Here is a 24,792-nt window from a genome sequence, read left to right on the forward strand (position 1 = left end):
TGTATAAAGTGTCAACCACATACGCAAGCCCTCAGATACACAATACCTTAACCCTAAACCTAATTCCTATCAAAGGGTGAAAATGCATACATATCACTTAAGTGATGTGAACATGTACTATTCAAATCTTAGTCAAACATAAAATCTCTCTGTCGAGTTTCAATTAGATTCACAAATCAATTAATTGTTGATCAAGCAATTTAAAGTATGAAGAATAGATTTGAGTAAGTAAAATAATACCCATTCATTATAAATAACAAAAAAACTAATATTTAGACTACATGTTGAAATCCACCATAATCCTAGATAAGCAAATTAGTTCATAATATCTAAATAAAGCATTATTCAAAGAAATTTAGCCATGAATTAAAAACAAGAAAATAATAATAACATAAAACATGAGAAATAAACTAATGTCAAAGTCTTGTTGATCGCGAATCTCTCTAAATTGCTCTTTAATTCTTGATTGATTCGTAACTCCAATTCTCCAAAAAAATTGGTGTTGTCTCTCCCCCTAAATGCTCTCAAAAAGTCCTTTAAATATGTGCAAGATGCCCTACTTTCCAATTTTTCGTCAAGAGTTTATTTTTGGAAATAAGAATGGCATCACAGCCTTGGTTTCTTGGAGTAGCAACTGTGACAACCTTTAATAGTGCCGCAGCATTCCTTTTCTGGTGCTGCGGTGCCGTGCTCTCAACCTTTCGTATGATGCACCCATTCAGCCCAGTGACCGTGGCCACAAGCTTCCATCGCTATGGTAGTGGTTCTTTCAGTGCCACTACCTCAATCACCGTGTTACCTTATGTGCAGTTTAAATCTATCTATCCTTTTTGGTCATGACTTTCACCTCGATCTAGTTTGAGCTTGTAACAACCCCTTCTCGGTCGCTATCGGTGTCCGAGACCTCCGAGAAACCCGCCAAGTCCCAAACAAGCCTTTCTCGCAATGCCCATTAGTTCACTATATACAATCACCATTCCATGTTGGTATTTAAAACATTATTCTATCATATCATAATTTGAATTGTAAACATAATAGTCAATTCAATCTTTAAATCATTTATTCACAAGTATATACATTGAAATCCATAATTTCTAATTATTTACTTATATCAACATCAATATCTGTTTACAACTTAATAAATAAGGTACTACGATTCGACCTCTAATAACGGAGCGACTCGGGATAAAATGCTATGAGATGCCTTTACCTATTTACGGTGGACCGTACACACCGATGATTACACACTATGCTGATCCCTATCTGCAAAAAAGGAAAAAGAGGGGTGTGAGTCTCACAAACTCAGTGATCATCGGCTCTGTGAGTAGGGCGTAGATGGGAAACAAGCAAACAGCAGATCAGTTGAATATTAAAATGCAGGATTATAAAAAAAAATCTATTTCAAACAAGAGTTTGTGCCTGATATGAAAAATCGAGGATTTCTTACTTATTGTAAACACTTCAATTGGTAAATCAACCAAGGTAGATAAAAATTTTTGCTACAAAACATATCAATAACCTTATTCAAGTCAATCATTTAAAATATTGAATTAAAACAATTTTACATAAAGAAAATTTCACCGTCAAGATCAATTGACATTTTACTTAAATCAAATCAATATATTCGGCAAGCTCCCATGAAATTGAATGTTAATCAAACTCATACGTAAATCACAAATTACCTCACACTCGAGGAGTAAAAATTCATTTCACCGTAAAAATAGGAGAGTTGCAGAAAAACTGTTAAATTTCGTTTTCACCATGCAAAGAAATATGAGTTTGAAAACCTAGAGATGTTACTCTCGAGTAGGGAATGAAAATAAACCCGTGGTCCCACTACCACGTAATAACATCCGGGAGCCTCGCTCCACCGGATCCTACATGCCATGGCAATCTCACGATGTTGGCCGACATCAGAGAATCAAGCGGTCACAATCGCGTAATCATTAGTGGCCTAGCCACACATACATATATCATAGGTCGTGGTCTCCACCACGCCTGACCGCCCATCGATGACCCGAAGGTTCTCTAGCTAGAGCTCACTCGTGCACGAGGGTCACACTTAACCAATGTGACATCTGGCCTACTCTCGACGTTCTCGATTTATAAAACCATTTTGAAATTTTGTTATGTCCTTAAAAGCTCGTCTCAAAAATATTTCCATAGCATTCAACATAGGGTATGATAAAATCTATCATTTTCTCAAAATATATTTATGCATAGATTTTTAAACAATAATTTGCATGGTGAATAAGCAATATAATCGTGAATGCACACTGGACAAATATAAGGCACAAATTTCGATGTAAAACAATGTGAAAGGCTTGTTTCTCAATTTTCAAAACACTTTTCATATAATTTATACATATATATATTCAAGACAATTTTTGAAAATAATTTGCATTCACAATTCTCTAAAATGTCTACTAGCACATGTTATCCACAATTTTTGCGTTTAAAATAAATCATACTTATAAGTATATATTTACGAAAATTTTAAAATTTGCACCCCCCTACTCACCTCACAATAGCGAGATTACTACATCGCTATTGATTCGTACGCGGGTATAATTATTCATATTTGCCATTCACATACTTCGTTTGGCACGCTTCCACAACAAACTTTCCTAGCAACAATTTAAACCCAATATGCTTAGTGCATCAATTCCATTTCTCTTTCTCACTCTATCATAAATCCACATTCACCTAACTCACATCTTAATACATTTTTACTAAAATTAATTACATCCTTTGCTCACGTAATTCTTTAGATTATAAACACCGGTAACCTATTTATGATATTAAGTGCCTATTTTAACTTTTCTAAGCAACTTAAATTTATTTCATATCATCAAATAACCAAAGTATAGTTAAATAAGATGGGCTAGCCTCCAAATAGTCCAATTTCACAATAAGCCATAGAGAAGGGTAAAACAATTTTACCAAATTAGGCTAGGTTGGCCCAAGCTCAAGTCTCCACTTTTCTTTTCTTTTGGACTTTTCTTTCTTTGTTGCTGTTGGGCCTTTTTTATGGGCTCTTCCCATTTCTTCCTAATTGGGCCATGCCCATTCTTTTCTTATTGGGCCATGCCCATTTATATGCATATATATATTTTATTTATTTATTTATTTTTCTTTTCTTTTCTTTCTCTTTCTCCTCTCTTTCGCCGATCAGCAGCACCTTGCTTGTCTTTCTTTTTCCTTTCTTATGTGCACAAGCTGGCCACAACTTCCTCCTCTCTCTCCCTCTCAACGCTAGCAACAATTTCTTGCTTCTTTCAACCAATAATTTTCAGCAGCAAAGCTATTCTATTTCTCCTTAAAAATCAGCAGCTAAGCTGCTCTATTCTCCCTCCAAAAATCAACAGCCAAGCTGCTCCTTTCTCCCTCAAAACTCAACAGCCAAAACTTCAAAGATCAGCAGCCAAACCGCACCTTTCAGCCTTCAAAATCAGCAACCAAGATCGCACCTTTCAGCCTTCAAAATTAGCAGCTAAAGCTGCTCCTCTCACCCTTAAATTGACAAAAAAATAGCTCTCTTTTCCTCCCTAAATGGTAGCAAAACTGCCCCCTCAACTCAGCTCATTCTCCTCTCCCTTTCTTTCTCACCGCTCGGCTTTCTCTTCTTTTCTTTTTGCTCTCCTTTTGCTCTCTTATGCCCAACGCCTTCTTCTTGTTTCTTTTTTTTCTCTTCCACTAACCAACTTCTCTCTTTCTTCTTCTTTACTTTATATATATATATTTCCATTTGTTTTTCAATTTGACCGACCCCCTCATCTTTCTTTCCTTCTTCACCTTGTTCCACATGGCCGGCCCCCCTTCCGTCATATCAAATAAAGAGTTTTTGACCCTTTTTATTGACCACATGGGCGGCTGCCCATGTTGGTCTTTATTTATTTTTATATATATACTTGTATTATTATTTTACTATTTGTCTATTTTATTTCTTTCATTTAATTCCACTACATAATCCTTCAACCTTTATATTTTAAATTCGATCCTTTTGATATGTCTAAAAATTTCAATTTTCATCTATCTTCCTTCCTCTGTACGTGTACTACCAAAATATCCAAATTGCACTTCAACACGGTATTACCATAATATTTAAATATTTACTTATCCGCATTGGCTCAACTTAGCAAAACACGCATATTTCACTTTCATCGCTCATCTCCAAAAGTTTATTTGTATTTCTTCAATCTCCCCCACTTGGATCAACCATATGATCCTTCTTCATGACTAATTTCGACATTTGGTTAAATATTAATATTTTAATATTATTTTATAAATAAAATATTATTTTATTTCAAAAAATTTTTCTTGTCTCCTTGGTACTTAAAATACCTTATTATACCTCAATTGACTTCCGATAAGTTTTATTAGTCACCATATCAAAGTATGGGGTATTACAAAGCTGGGCATAGTGGCAAACATAAAAGTTGTAGGCCATTCTCTTAACTTTCCAATGAATCAAAAGTCACATCAATTGAACTTTTACAGCTGAAGTTATCTTTAAAATACCACAGCATGTACGATTGACACTTGCACCATACTTATGCTGTCATAACTCAATTTCACCTTGCTCATCACATATCCTACAAATAACCATGAGGAAAATCAACATTAACTCTTTTTAAAGTAAATTAAACCAAAATAAAGCAAAATTAAACTAAGACAACTTAATTTAACTATTCAACATGTAATCTAACTTAACTTAGAAAAGCAACTAAAATGCTCAAATTTGAACCTAAAACTCAAGGGTTTAGCTACTAAAGTCCCCAAAATGTGTTAAAAATAACTCTATATAATAGAGTTATTAGTAACTAAGGTCTTTTTTGCCATACTTTGTTATCTAACAAATACCTCTATGTAAAAAATGATGTTAATGCATAATCATGAAACTATAAACAACCATAAAACAAAATTCAATAAGTATTTACATGGCAAAAGGCATCCCTTCATGTGTACCTAACATGGGTGTTCTTTTATGGGTTTGGCAGGGCTCTGCTTAGGCTTGGCTTTTTATGGTTTTTTATATGCTGGGCATAGTCTCATGCAAAGCTAAAGGTTCTCAAATTGCTCCTCACTATCATCCACTGGACTAGTGTGGCACCCCAATCCTCACTCATTATAGGCTTCCAACGAAAAAGGTTCAATTTAAATGGAAGTATTATTATGCCCACATAAAGGTTATCACCTCAAGAAAGTAGTGTTTCACTAACTATTGAAATGACGTCGTTTCACTATGGTATAAAATCTTATCTTAAAAAAACCCTAGGCCATTTTCAATTTTTTCTCTCCCTAGTGTTGATGCTATCCTGTTCTCTCTAAAAACCTCTCTTTTACCTTGTTTTTCCAAATACTGATCGTTGGAATCACACTGAGAGTCGCTAGTGCCGGAATCTCACCAAAATTCACCCTCAAAATCTTTTCAAGCCTATTAGCCTTAAGTTACATCATATTTTGATTTGACAAAAATTACATGTTATCTTGAACTTAATATCAAGCATTTAAAATTGTCTCAAATATATTTTTAATCCCTAAGGTCACATAATCGTTTGAAAAGCCATGCATCATTAAAAAAATCATAAAAGCTTTCAAACAATGCATATTCGACTAACAAAACAAAAAACAAAAATGCCTTGAATTATTATTTGATTGTAGGAATAAGGCAAGGAACAAATACTTGAAGAAAGGCACCAAAAAGTTAAGAAAACCTTAAGACACAAGTCAAAAGTCAACCCTAGAGAAGCTTAAGTTGATCTAAAGCAAGAAAGAGTGGAAAACTTGAAGCATACAAAGTCATAGTCGACTTTGGAGTGACTACAGTCAACCTTAAAGCAGAAAGCTAAAAAAATTGGAGAACAATATAACCATAGTTGACCTTGGCCTTTACGTAGTCAACCTTGGCAACTTTGATGTAAGAAAAAGAGGGAAAATGAAAGACATAGTCGACCATAGCAAAGCCATAGTCGACTATATCAGCCCTGACTTGCAAAAATCATGCTCTCAGGAATTAGATTGAGTAGAGAAAGGTTATACTTGACTATGGAACCCTAATTTGAAAGTTTTGAAGAACATTGTCGACTCTAAGAGCATTATAGTTGACCCTCAAGTTTCAACAATGATCATATTTGATTTAAATGTGTGTCTAACAACTCCAAACTTCACACCAGCTATAAAAAGCGACCTTTAAGTCATTTGGAAACTAGAGAAGAATAGAGAAAAAGTTTCTAACCCTAAAAAGACCTCTAAAAGCTTATCGTCACTCTCTAGCTTCATTTTAGTCTTTTACCAAGCTTAGAAAAATTCTACACTTGCTTCACTTGAGTTGATATTTCTTTCACTATACTCAAGATTAAACATTTAGCACCTAGCCTTTGTAGAGGCATTGTTTTGCTTTTCTTTGTACGCCTCTAGTAAAGGTTCTAGCTAAATCTAGAAAGGCTATTTATGGATTGTGGTTAAGTCCATTAAAAACCATTATAGATGGGTTTTAGTTGATCCCATGAAAAAGCATTGTGAGGGTTATTGCTTGATCTCATTAAAAAGCCGTTGTAAAGGTTATTGCTTGATCCCATGAAAAAGCCATTGTGAGGGTTATCACTTGATCCCCGTTAAAAAGCAAGAATTCTTTTAATGGATTGGAAAGTCCTTGGCGAGTTGAGAGAGTGGATATAGGCACTTAAAAAAGATGAACCACTATAAATCTTTGTGTCTTGATTTATTTTTATGTTTTGTGGTTTATTTTTTATATTTGTCTTAGGAAAATTATTTACATTGTTTTACACATAAGTAGAAATATTGTTTTTCAAAAGGTTGGATTTTTACTTTGGGTTTCGCAAAGAAATTTTTTTAATTACCAATTCACCCCCTCTTGGTAATCATTGCTTTGAGTTTACTACACTAATAATTAGTATCAAAATCAAGGCTCAAATTTTTGTAGGTTTAAGAACCTTGAGTGATCCACTGTAGAAGCTCAAATCATAAAAAATAAAGGTTATGACAATCATGCTTCGTGAAAGACAATCAATCCAAAGGCCACCTCTCTTTGTAGGTACTAACTATGTACTAACTACCCTTATTGGAAAAAGCGCATGGAAATATTTATACAATCTATGGACTTAAATGTTTGGAATGTTATATTAGATGGTCCACATCTAAGGAGAATAAATTAATTCAAATTAATTGCAAAACCTATAATACTCCACTTTGCTCCCTCAGTGCTAATGAGTTTAACACAATGTCAATGTATGGAAATGCAAAAGAAATTTGGGAAACTCTAAAGACAACCTATGAAGGAACAAACCAATTAATGAGATGTTTGAGAGATTTACAAACATTATTATAGGTTTAAAGGCTCTAAGGAAAGACTTTTCCAATGCCCAACATGTGAAGAAAATCCTTTAAAGCGTACCAAAATCATGAACACCTAAAATAAAAGCCATAAAGGAAGCTGGGAACCTTAACAACTTTAAGTTAGAAGAGCTAGTGGGATCCCTACTCACTTATGAGATGACATTGAATCTTGAAAGTGAGTTACAAGAGTCTAAGAAAGAGGACACAAAAAAAAAAAGGAAATAACCTTCATCCATAATAAAAGAAGAGGTGAAAAGTACAAAAAGTGAAAATGAAAGTAATGAGGGCATGGCCTTTCTAGCTAGAAAGTTCAATAGGTTTATGAGGAAAAAATTTAAAAGTTATGGACCTACAAGGAGGGATATGCCTAAGGAAGAACATTCAAAAGCTCATTTAATATGTTTTGATTACAAAAAGCCCAGTCACACCAAATATTAATATCCCAACAATAGAAGCACTTCAAGAAACCTTGAGAAGAAAGGGATGATGACAACTTAAAATGATAGTGATGACTCACAAGATGAGAAAAATGATGAAATAACAAATCTTTACTTCATGGCATGAGATGATTACAAGGTATATCTCATTCTTCATAATCTTGACTCATACATGCATGATGAGAATGATTATACCTTTGATGAATTGCAAGATGTTTATGATGATCTTATGTTTGAATTTAAAGAAAGAATATTGAAATACAAAGACATCATAAGAAAACTTAAGGACGAAAATGAAAACATAATTAAGACTAGGATTGAGCTAGAAAACAACGTGAAAAGCATGCAATGTGCACTAAATGACTTGAAAAAGAAAGATGATAAATTGCATGACACATTCTCTAAGTTTCAAAGTAAGCAACAAAAATTGAATGATATGTTGGAGTTACAAAGGGTTTTCTTTGACAAAGAATGGTTAGGTTATGATTTCACACAAAAAGAAACCCATCTTAAAAATTTCTCGATTAAAGAAAATGAGAAATATGATGGTTTCTCTAAATGCATTTGTTGTTTTAAATTTGGATATTCTACTTTATCTTTCCCTTTGAGAGTTTTCTCACAAAGAGACAAAGTTGTAAAATATGTATGGGTTCCAAAAGGAACTAATCCTCCATATGGTAAGGTGATAAAGATTGATAAGGTTCAAAAGGGAACCAAGGTTACTAACTTTAAAGGATCTAAGAAAATTTGGATACCAAAAACAAAAGTTTGAGTTTCTTTGTTGTAAGAGGAGCCTAAATGCTTAAAGTTAAAAGCACAAGAAAGAGATAAATTCTATCATTTGTGGCTCAAGAAGATTATTGAGGTAAAACATGTGCAATATTAATTCTCAATATTCATACATATTTTTAAATTGAGTTTTTATCCTTGTGAAATTAAGAATGTGCATGATAAAAGTGCTTAATGGTGATATTATATTTAATGATAGTGCTTGAACATGCTTTGAAATTTAGAACTAAATTGAAAAGTTCAAAATGGTTAAACTTGAGCATGACAATATTTGACTACTAAAATTGATTTTTTCAAAGCAAAATGAGATTTATATGAGAAAATTATTTGCCATTATTTGAGTTTATATTGACCTTTAGGTTGAACAAGTTTATCACATGATGAAAATGCTTAAACTTGTTAATCGATTAGAATATTCATGTGCTTGCATTGAAATATCTTTTCTTACAAGTTGAGATGTTCAAATACTTAGTCTAGGAACAATTCTTGAAAAATGCTTTATGTTTGTGTTTAAATGATTATTTCAAGATTGACTCCTTAATTAATTATGCATATGAAATAGATTATGATGAACTTTATGAAAAAATTCTTGGTTCATCTATCATTTTGGTCTAGTCACATGCTTACGTGACATCTTATTTTGCTTGACCTTAAGAATTGAAGTCTATAACTTGACTTGAGTTATGCTTTTAAATGTGAATTTAAATTGTCAAGCTTGATCATGATATATACTATGTTGACATAGTTGAAAAATCTTATGAATGTGCTTTTGAATGTTAGCTATGTCTTTCATGAAGCTTAAATGATTACATGATCTAAAGACTTTGTGTACATCTAACTTAGCTTATAGGTTACTATGAATGACTTGAAATTTTAAAATGAAAAATGGCTTATAACTCGAGTTAGCAATGAATGCTTAAAGAGTTTTGATTGAATACTTATTTCTTGAATCTTGGGAATTAGTATTCATTGATGCTTGGATGTTTACTTTAGGGATACTCATGAGTTGAATGCTTTATTTTCATCATTTCATAACAATTGGTATCACTCACGAATTATGGAATATTGAGAAATAGCATGTACCTTGAACTTCATTTCTCATCCTTTTGTATATGCTCATGTTTTTTATTGGAATCATGCATACATTTCGTGGAACAATTGGAATCATGATTAGTGAAGATAGCCAAAATTCTTTTTATAATCATGCTTGTGCTTGCTTGATCATAATATTTTCTTATGTATGATTACAGCAAGTGCAAAATACCTTATTTAAATGATACTATCTTGATGAGAAAACTTCTCCTTGAATTGATAGTCTTATACACAATTAGGAGAACTCTTATTTAAATGCTTGCTTGAAAATATTGTGGAAAATAGATTACTAAAAAGGGCTAAATAATGATATTTTCATGATGACATGCCATTGTTGAGGAAATTCTCTCTTAAATTATTATTCTCATATAATTTAGAGAATTTATTTAAAATGTTTGATTGATAGTGCCTAGACAATGCATGATGAAAATTGAAAAATGTGCTTAAAGCAAAATGATATCTTTAACATGCATTGGAACTATTGTGCATACATGTCTTGAAATTATGAGTGTTTGAAGCATATATTGAATATTTATTTAAATGTTCATATTTTTCTAGTTCTATGAATGTTTTAGCATTTGATTAACATATTGAATATCCATTGTAATACTTATTTATCATTTGCTCTTGATTCATTCCCATATTTATCTCATGGCCCATTGAAGGAAAGGTAAGATTATACTTTAATGTAATTAACCATTTAATCCCTTCTACTTGTTGGAAAGAAATCTAATGATTGTTTAAGGAGGAGTTGATCGTTGATATTGTCCTATGATTATTGAGCACTAGAAATCTTCAACAATGAGCTTGATGGAATCTTAACAAATGTTGTTCTTTTTTATTTAGTAATATCTCTCAAACACCATATTAAACTTGTGCTTAATAATGTTTCACATTTGTACTTGAATGATGATTGCTATGCTTCTTACTAGACTTGGTTGTATATACATTTGTGAATATATTTGCATAATTGATTGTGCATTCAATGTGTTACTTGATTATCTATTCGAATGAATATGTGAACATACTAGTATATAAGTTGCACACATCTTACTCATACACTTCATGTTCACATTATGTGCATACTTATAAATGCTTTATACTTGATTATGGTTGTTTTTATATATATGCATATCCAATTAGAACTTAAAAGATGAAATGTCCACAGTTTGATTATAAATGCATATCTATATGTGACATTCTTGATGATGACATTATTATGCTTTAATTGCAATAGTTGAATATATTTCCTCATGATTTAATTGAATACCTTGAGTAGAAATATATTATGACTTAGTTATACGTATTGCTCCTTGGATATGTTAAATGAATATATTTCCCTATGCTTACTTGAATACATATTGATTGAAAATGTATTTGTTGTTGCCTCTTGACTATGTTAAATGGATACATATATTTCCCTATGCCTTTATTGTACTTATTGATTGGAAATATATCTTAATTTAATGCTTTCAAACTATGATAAATGAATATATTTCTTGATCTTTTCATTGAATATCTTTGTATGGAAATATATCTTATTGTTTTGATTTGATGGTTAGAGATTATTATTGACCTTAGTGCTTATTTACACTCGTAGATTATCACTAACCATTGTTTTTTGAGTTTAAGTGTTTTAAAGCTCACACTTCTCTAATGGAGACCAAACTTCAGACCATCTAAGGATTTTTTTTTTATATAACAAAAAAGGGGGACAAGGTTTATGAGCACATTGAAATGCTTTTATATTAGCTTAATTTTCCTTGAAAACATTTTTAAATTTTATGCATAAATTGAGGAGGAGAATTTTCAAAGTTCATATTCATTTCTTATATCCTTTTCACTTATACTTAATGTTTTCAACAAGGGCACGGAAACTAATTAAGTTAAGATGAGGTTTCAAGAAATTTCAAATGCAATACGTTCATATTTTTGTCATATCAAAAAGGGGGAGATTGTAAGCCTTGAGTTACATCATGTTTTGATTTGATAAAAATTATAAATTATCTTGAACTTAATGTCTAGTATTTGAAATTATCTCAAATATATTTTTAATCCTCTAAGGTCACATAACTGTTTGAAAAGCCATGCATCATTAAAAAATATCATAAAAGCTTTCAAACAATGCATATTCAACTAAGAAAACAAAGTGTAAACATGCTTTGAATTATTATTTGATTGTAGAAACAATGCAAGGAATAAATAGCTGAAGAGAGTTACTAAAAAGCTAAGGAAACCTCAAGACACAAGTCAAGAGTTGACCTTAGAAAAGCTCAAGTCAATCCAAAGGTAGAAAGCGTGACAAAACTTGAAGTATACAAAGTTATAGTTGACCGTAGAGTGGCTATAGTCAACCCTAAAGCAAAAAGTTCAAAAAATTGGAGAACAACATAGCCATAGTCAACCCTAGCCTTTATGTAGTTCATCTTAACAACTTTCATGCATGGAAAAGAGAGAAAATGAAAGACATAGTCGACTCTAGCAAAGACTATATCAACATAGACTTGCAAAAATCATGCTCTCGGGAGTTGGATCAAGTAGAGAAAGGTTACACTCGACTATGGAATCCTAATTTGAGAAATTTGAAGAACATAATCAACCCTAAGAGCGTTGTAGTCGACCCTTAAGCATTAACAACGGTCAGATTTGATTCAAACTTGTGTTTAATGACTCCAAACTTTACACCAATTACAAAAAACAGCTCTTAAGGCATTTGGAAGTAAGAGAATACCAAAGATAAAGTTTCTAACCCTAAAAAGACCTCCAAAAACTTATCTTCACTCTCTAGCTTCATTTTAGTTTTCCACCAAGCTTAGAAAAGCTCTACACTTGCTTTACTTGAACTGATATTTATTTTCACACTTTACTCAAGCTTAAACATCTAGCACCTAGCATTTGTCAAAGCATTTTCTTGCTATACTGTGCACTCTTCTTGTAAAGGTTCTAGCTTAACCTTGAAAAGCTATTTATGGGTTTGTGGTTAAGCCCATTAAAAACCATTGTTGATGGGTTTTGCTTGATCTTATGAAAAAGCATTGTGAGGGTTATCACTTGATCCCCTTAAAAAGCCGTTGTAAGGATTATTGCTTGATCTCGTGAAAAAAATCTTTATAAGGGTTATCACTTGATACCATTAAAAAACAAGAATCTTTTTAGTGGATTGAAAATTTCTTGGTGATCCAAGGGATTGGATGTAGGCACTTGAAAAAACCAAACCACTATAAATGTTTGTCTTAATTTATTTTTATGTTTTGTAGTTTATTGTTGATATTTGCCTTAGGAAAATTATTTACATTGTTTTAGACACAAGTAGAAATATTGTTTTTCAAAAGGTTGGATTTTTACATTGGATTTTGCAAAGAATATTTTTTTTAATTACCAATTCACTCCCTCTTAGTAATTATTGCATTGAGCTTACTGCATTAACAAAGCTGATCTCTCCTTTAATTGGACTCATTTTCTCTAAAACTACCCAAAATTCGTATATCTAAATCCAAAATTTTGTAACCAAAAAACCAATAACACTCTTTTGCTAATTTCTCTTGTGTGATTTTTCTTTTTTTTTTCTCTATGTCTATTGTTGCGTTTTTTGGGGTTTTTATAAGTGTTATCTTAAAATGTTGATTTAATTGCAGATCCTTGACTTTATTTTTCTTGATTTTATTTTATTTCATGAGAGGATTTTTTTGTATAAAAGCTTCAAATTTGAGGAAGGATTTTGGAGATTCCATTGATTTTTTCCTTTTCTAATTGATCATTTTTCTTGTTTATCATCTTTTCCATTTATTTTTCAATTTTTTTGATTTTGATTTACATTCTTCTTTTTTTTTTAGTTTTGTTTGATCTTTAACTGTGTTTTTTTGCCTTATTCTCATTTTTTGTGGATTTACTAGCCCAACACCATTTCCGCATTGGATTTTGACTCTTTTGGGTTATAAATCCATTTAAATTATAAACTCATCATTCTTAAGGTCTAAAGATCAAATTAAAATAAAAATGAAAAATAAAAATAAACAATTAAAAAATACTAGATTAAGTGTCTATTTGGCCTAGCTTTTTTTCAACCTAAAAATTGTTATAAATCTCTTATGAAAAGTAATAGTTTTTAAAATTAAACTAAATCTGTTTGGTAAATTTACTTTTATAATTTTTTATAAATAAGTTGTTTGACAAAATAATATATATCAGTTCTAATTTTCATTAAATTACCACAAAAAATATTTTAAAAATAATTTTCTACTAATCACAAATTCTTTTTTTTCATAATGGAAAAAAGTTAACTTTATTTTTTTATTTATAAAATGTATAAAAAGTATTTTTATATAATAAAAAATTTATAATTAATACTAAATCATATAATAATGAAAATAGATAATGTTGGAATTATTTTTAATAGATGAGGATATTTTTTAAATAAAAGGAAAAATTCTTCTAAAAAAGAGATGTTTAAAAAAAAAAAGAAAGAAAGCTCATCTTTCTAGAGCTTTTTCTAAAGTTTTATTGTTTTTAAAATTTTATTTTAAAAAAAATACTTATTTTTTTAAATTTTTTTTAAATTCTTGTTTGATTTGATTTTTACTTTTAAGATACGAATAAACTAAAAAAAAGTCAATTCAAACAAGCATTAAGTCTTAGACAAATATGGTGTTTACAACCTTAAATTTTTTTTAAATATCATTTACAGTGATATCAAACTCATTTCACTATTTTGCATTGCATTCTCAGAAACCAACTTTTGTTTTCACCGTCCAAAAGCATTTTCTCCAAACAAATAAAATAAATTCCAAAAAATAAAATTAAAAATGAAAATGGAAAACGTTTTTAAAAACAAAGCAAAGCAAAAGATCTTTGAAACTTTTTTTTTTTAAAAAAGTTCTGGGTGGTTAGCAGGGGTATTTAGGTAATTTAAATAAGGCATGTGAGCAGCTTAAAACCCTAGTCCCCTCTGAATCCTATATAGGTTTCTCGTCCTACGCGGCCGCACAAAAAACATCTCGCGACGCAGCCAAGCAACGATCTCTGCCGAAGCAGATAAAGAGTGAAAATGGAGGCAGCGAGAACAGTGAAGGACGTTTCCCCCCACGACTTCGTCAAGGCCTACGCCGCCCATCTCAAGCGCTCCGGCAAGGTTCTTCTTTTCTTTACTTCCTCCCACTTCTCAATTGTTAACAAATTGCTTTTTTACTCCTAAATATTGATTGTTAGAGATGCAACTACTGTCTAGCTGAACTTGTGGAATCCAACATGTCTTTTTTGGTTTACCTAAATGTCAAGTTGTTAATCTGCTTTTTCTTTCTCACAAAAAATAACCCAGATCGAGCTTCCTCCATGGACTGATATTGTGAAGACTGGTAAACTCAAGGAGCTTCCTCCCTATGACCCTGATTGGTACTTTATCAGAGCTGGTATGTAAATTTATTACCTTATTAATCTGCCGAATGAGCCATTGTTTGCATATTTATGTTCTCATGGACGCCATATTCTGTTACTCTGTAGCTTCCATGGCAAGGAAAATATACCTGAGGGGAGGTCTTGGTGTTGGTGCCTTTCGGAGGATTTACGGAGGGGCTAAGAGAAATGGAAGTCGCCCGCGCCATTTCTGCAAGAGCAGTGGATCTGTTGCTCGTCACATTCTTCAGCAATTGCAGAATGTGAACATCATTGATATTGATCCCAAAGGGTGAGTTTTCTCAAGTAATATTGTTTTCCTTCATAATTTCTGATTGCTGCTGGCATTAGTGATTTGTTGGAAAGTAAATGAGAGAACATCTGGCTAGTGTCATTCAAGAATTTGCCTCTTTGTTCAGAAGGAAAATATACATGTAATATGACTGGGTTCTGCTTATGTAATTACCTTATCTAGTTGGGGGCCTGTTGGACTATTTCTTTGCAAAATAGCAATGCTTCAATTGGGTTGGTATCATGGGGAATCATGCATCATGAATGTGTGTGCATAAATTCCCTGTAACAGTCTTGAGGTTTATAGCAATAAATTGCGGTAAAGTATAATGTTTGAACTGCAGACCTAAAAAAGAAGGAACAAAACCTCTGATATAACTTTATCCTACATGACTTTTAATATACAACCTAAACCCTAATCACTTTAAGAAATTTTATGTTACATTCGTAGGATCATAGCAAGACCATGTCAGAATGATTCCAATGTTAGATATCAATGTTTCGTTTTTTTTTTTTTTTTGAAAGAATTTTTTGTGTTTCTTTTTTTCTTAGTTATTATTATTGAATTTTGAGAATAATCTGTCATCTGTTAACATCAACTTAAACACTGTTGATCAGTGGTAGGAGAATCACATCTAATGGCCAACGTGATCTGGACCAAGTAGCTGGAAGGATTGCAGTTGCCCACTGAGAAGTGTCTGTTCCAGAAATTTAGTTGTTTGAATGAGAGCTGTTATAGGAGGCTGTGTTAATCAATTTTCTGTTTGGTCTTCTGGTACTTAGATATGACTTTTTATTTTAAAATCCAATATGCTGGTTGTTTACTGTGACCATCAATTTTGAATTCTTTTTAAAGCTCGGTTCTATAAATGGCTAATCTGCTTGTTTGTTTGTGTTTTAAGTAACGTTGGAACCATCCTAGTTCCCTATCATGAGATGTTCATTTAGTTCGATTATGGGCTAGAACATTATCAATCCTCTTAATATACTAAAACCGCACGAGTCCTTTTTCCTACTCACGGTGCATGCTAGCACTGCGACCAATGCCTTAAGCCTAAATAGGATCCGAACCACTTGTATAAACACAGCATGCACGAATTTATCTGAGGGCTGATCATAACAGCTGCTCTGCATCAAGAAAAACTTAGAGGATACTCATAACCCAAAAAAAATCCTCAATTGTAGTATTCAACATCATCTTTAGGGGGGTCCAGGTTACTCTTCGGTACGTATCGGCAGTACACTGAAGAGGGCAGGAAACCCAACGAAGGGTCAATGAATAGCCCACTTTGCAATCCAGTAGCTAATTTATTTCCCCCTCGTTTGTAAATGGAAGGATATTGTATCTTTCACCACTGATGAAAGATTTTCTCAAATATGTTTGAAAAATACAGTGAGCATGCCTTTACCAGATTACCAGCCATCTTAACTCCTTCCAACAAAGCTTCCACTTCACTCAAACACACTGCTGGTTGCTGCATTCAACTCTCATCCTCTGCCTTCTCCAACCCTTGGTAATCCCTGCAGACAACCTCGATGCTTGCAGGAGAGAGCGAAGCCTTAAAAGGCACATATGTGAGGGACAATGCACAAACAGTTGGAACAAAAGGGATAGTGAACATTTTCGTTTAATGGATGAATATATTGGTGGGGAGATTTCCAGATGTTCCAGCACTTGAAATCTCTCTTAGGCTTGACCTCTGGATTACTGACTTGCACAGTAGCAGCATGGACTAGAAAAGGTCTGAAATATTGAAGTTTCAAGTTTTAGTGCATGTTTGGCCTAGGTTTTTTTCAGCTTATCTACTTTTTAAAAGCAAAAGTCAGGCCAAACATAATCTGTTGAGAAATTTTATTAAAAAAAAACTATTTTTTAAGAACAAATTTTTTTTTAAAAAAAGCTTAAAACAAAGCTCTAGAGAGGAGTTTTTTCTTCTCTTCTTTTAAAAACACATTATTTTTAATAAATACCTCTCTCTCAATTAATCTCCCTCCCTTCTTATTCTTTTTGCAAATTACCATTTTTCAACGTAAATCACGATTTCTCTTTTCTTTATCTCTCCCTACAAAAACTAATAAAAAAACAGAAAACCCAACAACAGAATATAAAAATTTAGATTTTTTTTTATCTTACGAAGATCAAAAGAAAAAAAAATCTAAAATTCAAAACTGCATTCAGATACTATTTAAAAATTTTCTCTTTTTCACCAAAAAAGATTTTAATATTAAATAATCGTTTTTTCTTTTCTCTTTTTTTTTTTTAGAATTGAAGCATATGGTCTGATTGTGTGATGCCGCACTCATAAAAAGACAAAAGAGAAGAGAAGCGAAAGAAGAAAAGAGAAGAAGAAAAAGGGGGGGCCGGCCAAAAAGGATAAGGGAGAAAGGAGAGAGAAAAAGAAAAGTGAACCTGCCAAAAAGGAAGAAAAAGAAAGAAAAATAGAAGAAGAAAAAAAAGAGGAAAGAGAAGGAAGAAAGTAGGGGGCTCGAGGGAGAGAAAAGAGAGAGGAAAAAGAAAGAGAAAGAGAAAAAGAAAGAGAGAGGGAGCATAGCGACGAGGGAGAAGAAAGAGAGGGAAGAAAGAAGAGAAAGAAAAAGAAAGAGAAGAAGAAAGGGAGCAGCGACAAGGAGAAGAAAGAGAGGGAAGAAAGAAGAGAAAGAAAAAGAAGGAGAAGGAGAGAAGGAGCAGGGACAAGGAGAAGAAGGAGAGGAAGGAGATGGAAGAAAGAAAATAAAGAAAAAGAAGAAAAAGGAGAGAAGGAGCAGCGACGAGGAGAAGAAGGAGAGGGAAGAAAGAAGAAAAAAAAGAAGAAGAAAAAAGAGAGAAGGAGCAGCGATGAGGAGAAGAAGGATAGGGAAGAAAGAAGAAAAAAGAAAAAGAAGAAAAAAGAGAGAAAGAGCAGCGACAGAGGAGAAGAAAAAAAAACGAAAAGGAATAGAGAATATCTAAGTAAAGGGTGAAATAATAGCGAAGCAGCGTCTCACTACTGTGAGGTGAGTGGGTGCTAAATTTCAAAACTATGTCCCTATAATATAATATATATGTCATATTTGATAGTTGATCAAATTATGGACAACATGAGTTGGTAGAAAGCCGTATGTTATTTGTATTTGTGACAAAGATTTTAAATTCGTTTTTTTATATAATATATAAAAATATTTATTTACATGGTTTTAAAGATGGGGAAACAAACCTTTGACTGGCTTTCACTTCAAAATCATACCTTGCAAGTTTGTGAGATATTTAGGGCAATGGCCTTTGTTTGATTCATAGAAGTTGATGATAAATTATTTATTTCAATTAGCATGCTGATTTGGTAAATATATCATGTTTTGAGATAGAATATGTACAACATTGATTTAAAATTATATTGTTTACAAACTATGATGTTTTGCTAATGTATTAAATTATAATAATTTTATTTTAACGTGATCGAGATACTCTGGGTAGGATCTGTTACCACACCAGGTCAAGTGTGGTCTTTGTGCACAAAGTAAAAAGTTTCGAATATCGATATTTGTTTGTAAAAAGGGAGACCTGAAGCCTCGATTTATATTTGGTGACATGGGTAGCTCCTACGAGTAGGTAAAAGGGGACTTGAAGCCTCGATTTATCTGGTGGCGTGGGCAGTTCCCACGAGTACGTAAAAAAGGGGACCTGAAGCCCCGATTCATCTTGTGGTGTGGGCAGTTCCCACGAGTAGGTGATAATATCTGAGAGAGTAAGCCTAAGAGCTATAGTAAACCTACCCAAGGAAGATGCTCACTTGTAGATTTTTATTTCACTATGCATGACATTAATATATGAAAATTTTTATTTTTCACTTGCCGTTGAATTAAATGTTGATTGGATGTCGGAGTTGAAATATTTTCTAGCATCCTAAATACAACTGTTTTCATACATGTTTGCTTGGAAATTATTATTTTTAAGAATTGCAAGGTATAAAATAAAATCTCTCATTTTTATGGAATGTATTTTCTACTCTTACTCCTGAGTTTATAAACATTCCACCTTTATGTTTGTTTCCTCTCTTCGCCTGTTCACGGGGTCGATGATTATCACTGAGTCTATAAGACTCACACCCCTCTTATTTTCCCTTTTTGCAGAGAGAGATCAGTTTAACGTGTAACCATCGATGCATACGATCTACCGCAGAGTAGGAAAGGCATCTCTTGGCCCCGCTCTGAGTCACTCCGTTGATTAGTGTTATGTTAAAACGAAATTTGCTATATGTTGAAAAATGTTGTCAACTCATAAACGTGGATTGTTATTATTTTGAATGGAGTAGATAGTAGTTTAATTTTTATATATTTGCTTTCGCATGTGATTATATGTATTTAATGAATCTAGCGAAAGTTTTAAATGAGGCTTGTTCCGGACTTAGCGAAAATTCTTTAAAAGTCTCGGATGCCCGTAGCCACAAAGGAGGGGGTCGTTACAGATTGCTTGTTAGATCAACAAAAATATAATATTATTACTATTATACAAGTTTGAAAGTTATTCCTTTTTTTTGATTGATTTTTTCGATTTTAATATATGAAATTATATATAAACTTAAAGCATAATATTATAACTTATTAGGTAATTGAAGATGGCATGAATACCCTTTATGGTAATCTTAACCGAAATTATAGCTTATATAATTTATTTTATTAAACAGTTTACCAAACAATTTTAACTTAATTCAAAAAGCTATTATTTTTCATAAGAGCTTAATAATAGCTTTTAAGTTAAAAAAAAGCTAAGCCAAACAGGTTATAAGTCTCATCATGAATGAAATTGATCCAATTTTATGTTGAATTTGTTAACTAAATATCGATTAGTTAATTGATTTATATATTTTGTTGATTTCTTATATTATTTAATACTAATTATGATTATTATTTTGTATTTATAAATGTAAGTTCGATAAAGAAAAACCAGTAAACCAAATTGTTAGGCGAAATAATCGGAGTTTAGGAGCTAAACCCGCCGACAGCAGGAGCTGTATCAAAATTAGACAAAGGGTGGTCTAATTTAGAAGACAGAAAGTATAATCTTGTCTTGATACATTGCTTCGTGGCATTAATATTTCATATTTTAAAACTTTGAGAAGAAAAAATAAAAGTCAACATTGTATTTAATTAAATATATTCTGAAGTGCATAATGCTTCTCCGGGTTTGTTTTTTATGTTGTCTCGGGTTCCTATATAATTTGATTTTATTAGTTTAAAATGTAGTAATGCTGATCCGTTGACCAACTTGGCTTGGGGTGCAAGAACGCTTGAAGCGGACCAGTTTATTAATATGATAGTCATCTTATTTAAAGTTGCATTTCATTGTGTCCATCTCAAGAGAAGCCAGAGCCAGAGGGGAAGCCTCCATATCAGTCCATTGAAGGTAAGATTTTGATTTTTGTTTCTACACTTCCATTTTAATTTCTGCTTGCCTTTCAATTGCTATTCAACGTTCCCCAGTGCAGTTGCGTTTCTGTAGCTAAGCATAGGCAATAATTAGGCATGGCTAAAGAACCTGAGAAAGGCAATTGGAGGCCAATTCCTACAGCAGTTGGAGATGAAGGGAGGGTGGATTGCTTGGAATTGCATGAAGGTGGAATTGAGCCTCATGGCATTGTTTTGAATGAAGATGGTGTCTCTAAAAAGGTCCATCAATTCTATTTTGTCAAGTTTTGGCCCTACAAAGACCCAGAAGAACATTCCAAATTCGAATGGGCCAGGAAGCAGTCTGAAGAACTGGATCAACAGAAGAAAATTCTGATCGATGACAAACGTCAGGAAATCGTGGTACGTATCAAGAGACATGTATGCACCACAGACATGTATACTTTTTTTTATTTGTAATTTTACTTTTTATGAATTTTTTCTCTTTGGCATTACACTTCTGTTAGTTAGACAGGCATTAAACATTTTTAAAATCCATATTATGAAAAAATTTAAATTATAAAATATATTAAAGTCGATATTTTTATCCAAAAAGAGAAAACAACTAATTCATATAAATTTATCCATGCACCATGTTGGACATAATTCTCAACTCAACAGTCACGTGGAGAAGCTGTCAATTCACAACTGCAAAGGCTAAGATATCGCAGTGCTGTACTTGAATGCGGCATCGAATGGAAGACAATGATGGTGGATTTTCTGCAGGCGGCTCTGGAGAAGCTTAATGTCCGCGGAGGAGGAGCCACTAGCTCTAGCTCTAACTCTCCAAGAGACTGTGGTATTCATGTAAGAATAAGCAGCGATTGATGGTTAAATTTGAGCTCTACTATTTCAGTTTATGAATTATGATATACATACATTCACTTTTGGGTTTTCTTTTCTCCAGAGTCCACGCGTCTGGGTGACACATGGAAGCAACAATTTGGCTAATGAAGAGCAGCTCTCAACAGATATCCCTAATGTCCAACAGAAAGATATAAATTCAAGTTTTCTGGGGAGAGAGATTAACAATCGTGCTGTAAGCTAAGAGATATTGGAAACTCAGTTACATAGAAATATATATATATATATATATATATACATTCTTGCCTTAATGCTACTTCGGATGGTTTAATTGATTAAATTTTAATTGTTCTTTTGGCTTTTGGGGACTATTGAGGCAGTATTTCTGGTATAGTATGAGCAGAAACAAAGAACAGTTTGTACAGATACTCGAAGGTGTCATGCAGATTGAAGAAAGACAACAGAAAGCTATGGCTGATGCGGCTTCAAAGGGAAACATTTGGAACCCTTTAAGTTCCAAAAAGGCCATAGACGAGCAAGTTAGAGTAAAATAATCTTGACTTGATCCATCCTTTTTCCACAGTATTCTCCTTCTCCAAGTTGCTAATTACGATATTACCATCATCTCCATTGTAGCTTCTCAATAAGATACCAGAGATTTTGAGACCGGAATGTTGTGAAGTGATGGCTGAAATTAAGTGCTTAGAGGACGAACTTAAAGCTGTGGACAAAGAAATGAATGATTTGTCAAAGACATTCCAGGGCCTAATCCAGAGAAAGCAAGAAGCGTACGAGTTCCTTCTCAGTACGATTAACCAATGCGAAGAAGCGGTATGGTATATGTATCTTTTATATATTCAAATTTATAAAAAATAAATTATAATATATATAATTCTAATTATAGTTATTATTATAGTATGATACGCGATACGAATCGTAAGATACGTCATGATATTAGTAGAAAACAATATCATTAAATATCAAAAGCATATCGTATGATATGTTATACGTTTCTTATAATACAAAGTGGATCGTATGATACAATCGATATAATTTTTTATAAATTTAATTTTAATTAATTATTAAAAATTTTATTTTATTTTTAAATGAAATCTGAAAAATTATATTTTATGCGTTTGAATCTTTATATTTTAAATAAGAAAATATTAAGGAAAACTGAATTCCCTTTTAATTTTAACATGATAAATGTTTTTTTAATTAATAAATTAATATAAAAAAATATTTTATTTAAAAATCTATATTGTTAAGAAATACGTTAAAAGTTTAAATTAAAAAAATAATTATCTTTTCAATTTGCATCTTATAATCTTTAGTTCTATTAAAAATTATAATATTTTTTTAATTTTTTTCTTTATTTTACATGTGTAAATATTGTTTATAATTAATTTAAAATCTTTTACCGTATCTTATGATACAATATGATAATTGATACTTAGATACTAAAAAATATGATTTCGATACACAATATGGCGCTCAATTTAAACAAGTATGACTCAAATTAATATTATTCTTTGTTAAATACATAAGAGTTAGATTTAAATTCCCTCTGTGGAAAACAAAATAATATTATCCTTCCTTTTCCTGTCACTTAAATTCAGAAAGCCAACTACTACGAATATCTTTCCTTGCTAAGCAATGCCAGAGACCTTGCTAGAAAGAAAGATGTGGCAGCCCTTGAGGAACTCTCTCGCAGGCAGGTCTGTCGAATCCAAATTAACTTAATTGTCAGTAAATCTGGTTTGAAACTTTAATTAATTCGTGCAGTTTCCAATTATATATCTTTTTTTTTATTTTCCTAACCTTAAATCAGGTTGATAAGTTCATGTCCCGGTGGAACAGTAGCCAAGCCTTCAGAGTGAGTTATGAGAAAGCAATCTTACCTTCACTTGACAATCGTGAATTGGGTAGGGATGGACGGGTTAGGAACGATGACGAAGGACCGATTCTTTTGAAGGATTCAGCACATGTAAATGGAGATACTGAAGCGAATAAATTATTAATTATTCGTTCAGTTTCCAGTCTTTTAGCTTTGTTTATTGTTTTTGATATCAGAAATAATATGTAACGCTTTGGTGTTCTTCCCTTGTGCTTGTAATTCAATTGTTTCTTGTGTTATAAAATATTATTAAATTTTCATATTATTAAGATATATTTTGTTTAGAAGAAAGTTCGATGGGGAGCCATGCGTAGCAAGAAATTCTGTCGATCGGGACCGTTTACAAGGAATGATGTCTGTAATCGGTTAAGGGTACTTCATCATCCTAAATGAACAAATCAATCACAAAGGAATGATGTTTATTAATAATAATAATATTACATGTGAATATTTATCTCATTTTTGACTTGATGTCGGTAAGATCGGTGGGCTTTCTCCTGTTCCTTATAAGGCAACGCATCAACTTAGTTGTGCCCAACATGTGAACCTCTTTCCCTTGGTAGTTTTCCTCTTATGTTTCCTCACTTCTCCTCAAAGGACTCCATGTACATTTGGCTAAGCTTCGGAGTCATTTTGCTCTAGCTTTTGATTAAGTTGGTATACACACTCCATAGTGCTTCTGTCACTCATGTAGCACATATTCAACTAATTATTTTGAAAGTAGACTTCCGATTGCCAATATTCCATGGACAAGCCCTTTGTGGGTTAGTATGAGTAATGCTATTCATAATAAATGTTACACATTGTTCACCCTTCATATTATTATATGTGACCAAAAGGGAACTTTAAACTTTGTATAAGGGAGGTTACCTCTCAACCTATTGTGAAGGAGATTAGTTCAACCCTTTAAATAAGGAAAGAATAAAAGCTACGACTAATTTGTGAATATCAAGCTATGATAAGAAATGAGTGATAAAGTTTACAGCTAATAGCACAACATCTTTGTAGTCAAAATTAGAGTGAAAAAGCTTACGGCTGAAATATGAATTTCTTTTTCTTTTGAAATGTCAGATTTCAATACATAAACTAATTACGAGTCAAAGTTGTAAAAGTATCATACATGAGTGGGAAGTGATAAGTCCTATTTATATTCATATTTTACCCCATATTTTTATAGGACTTATGGAATAATTCTGTCTATTTAATGTGATTTACATACATATTTGATTAATTTTCCTTGCAAGATTAAAACAAAAACAACCATGGTAACTTAGGGAAAATTTATGTGGGCCTAATAAAAGTAAGAGTTGGGCC

The 24,792-nt window shown here is 32.3% G+C and overlaps 2 protein-coding genes and 1 long non-coding RNA gene across 3 annotated transcripts; all 3 read left to right on the forward strand.

Annotated features, from left to right (window-relative positions):
• Positions 1–14,626: 14,626 nt before the first annotated feature.
• On the forward strand, positions 14,627–16,257 carry LOC18594923 (small ribosomal subunit protein eS19x-like). Its single transcript, XM_007022626.3, has 4 exons — positions 14,627–14,805; positions 14,992–15,082; positions 15,174–15,357; positions 15,975–16,257. The coding sequence occupies exons 1-4, from the start codon at positions 14,722–14,724 to the stop codon at positions 16,045–16,047; spliced, it is 432 nt and encodes a 143-aa protein (XP_007022688.1). The 5' UTR covers positions 14,627–14,721; the 3' UTR covers positions 16,048–16,257.
• Positions 16,258–17,644: 1,387 nt separating this feature from the next.
• On the forward strand, positions 17,645–19,717 carry LOC148761834 (uncharacterized). Its single transcript, XR_016027539.1, has 2 exons — positions 17,645–18,350; positions 19,464–19,717. It is a non-coding gene; the product is annotated as an uncharacterized LOC148761834 (long non-coding RNA).
• Positions 19,718–20,685: 968 nt separating this feature from the next.
• On the forward strand, positions 20,686–23,706 carry LOC18594926 (proton pump-interactor 1-like). The gene is made up of 8 exons (XM_018124373.2): positions 20,686–20,736; positions 20,854–21,140; positions 21,399–21,584; positions 21,685–21,816; positions 21,962–22,126; positions 22,218–22,412; positions 23,201–23,299; positions 23,413–23,706. The coding sequence occupies exons 2-8, from the start codon at positions 20,856–20,858 to the stop codon at positions 23,665–23,667; spliced, it is 1,317 nt and encodes a 438-aa protein (XP_017979862.2). The 5' UTR covers positions 20,686–20,736; positions 20,854–20,855; the 3' UTR covers positions 23,668–23,706.
• Positions 23,707–24,792: the final 1,086 nt, after the last annotated feature.

This window comes from Theobroma cacao, chromosome 7 (assembly GCF_053813885.1).
Source record: "Theobroma cacao isolate CCN51 chromosome 7, ASM5381388v1, whole genome shotgun sequence".
NCBI lineage: Eukaryota > Viridiplantae > Streptophyta > Magnoliopsida > Malvales > Malvaceae > Theobroma > Theobroma cacao.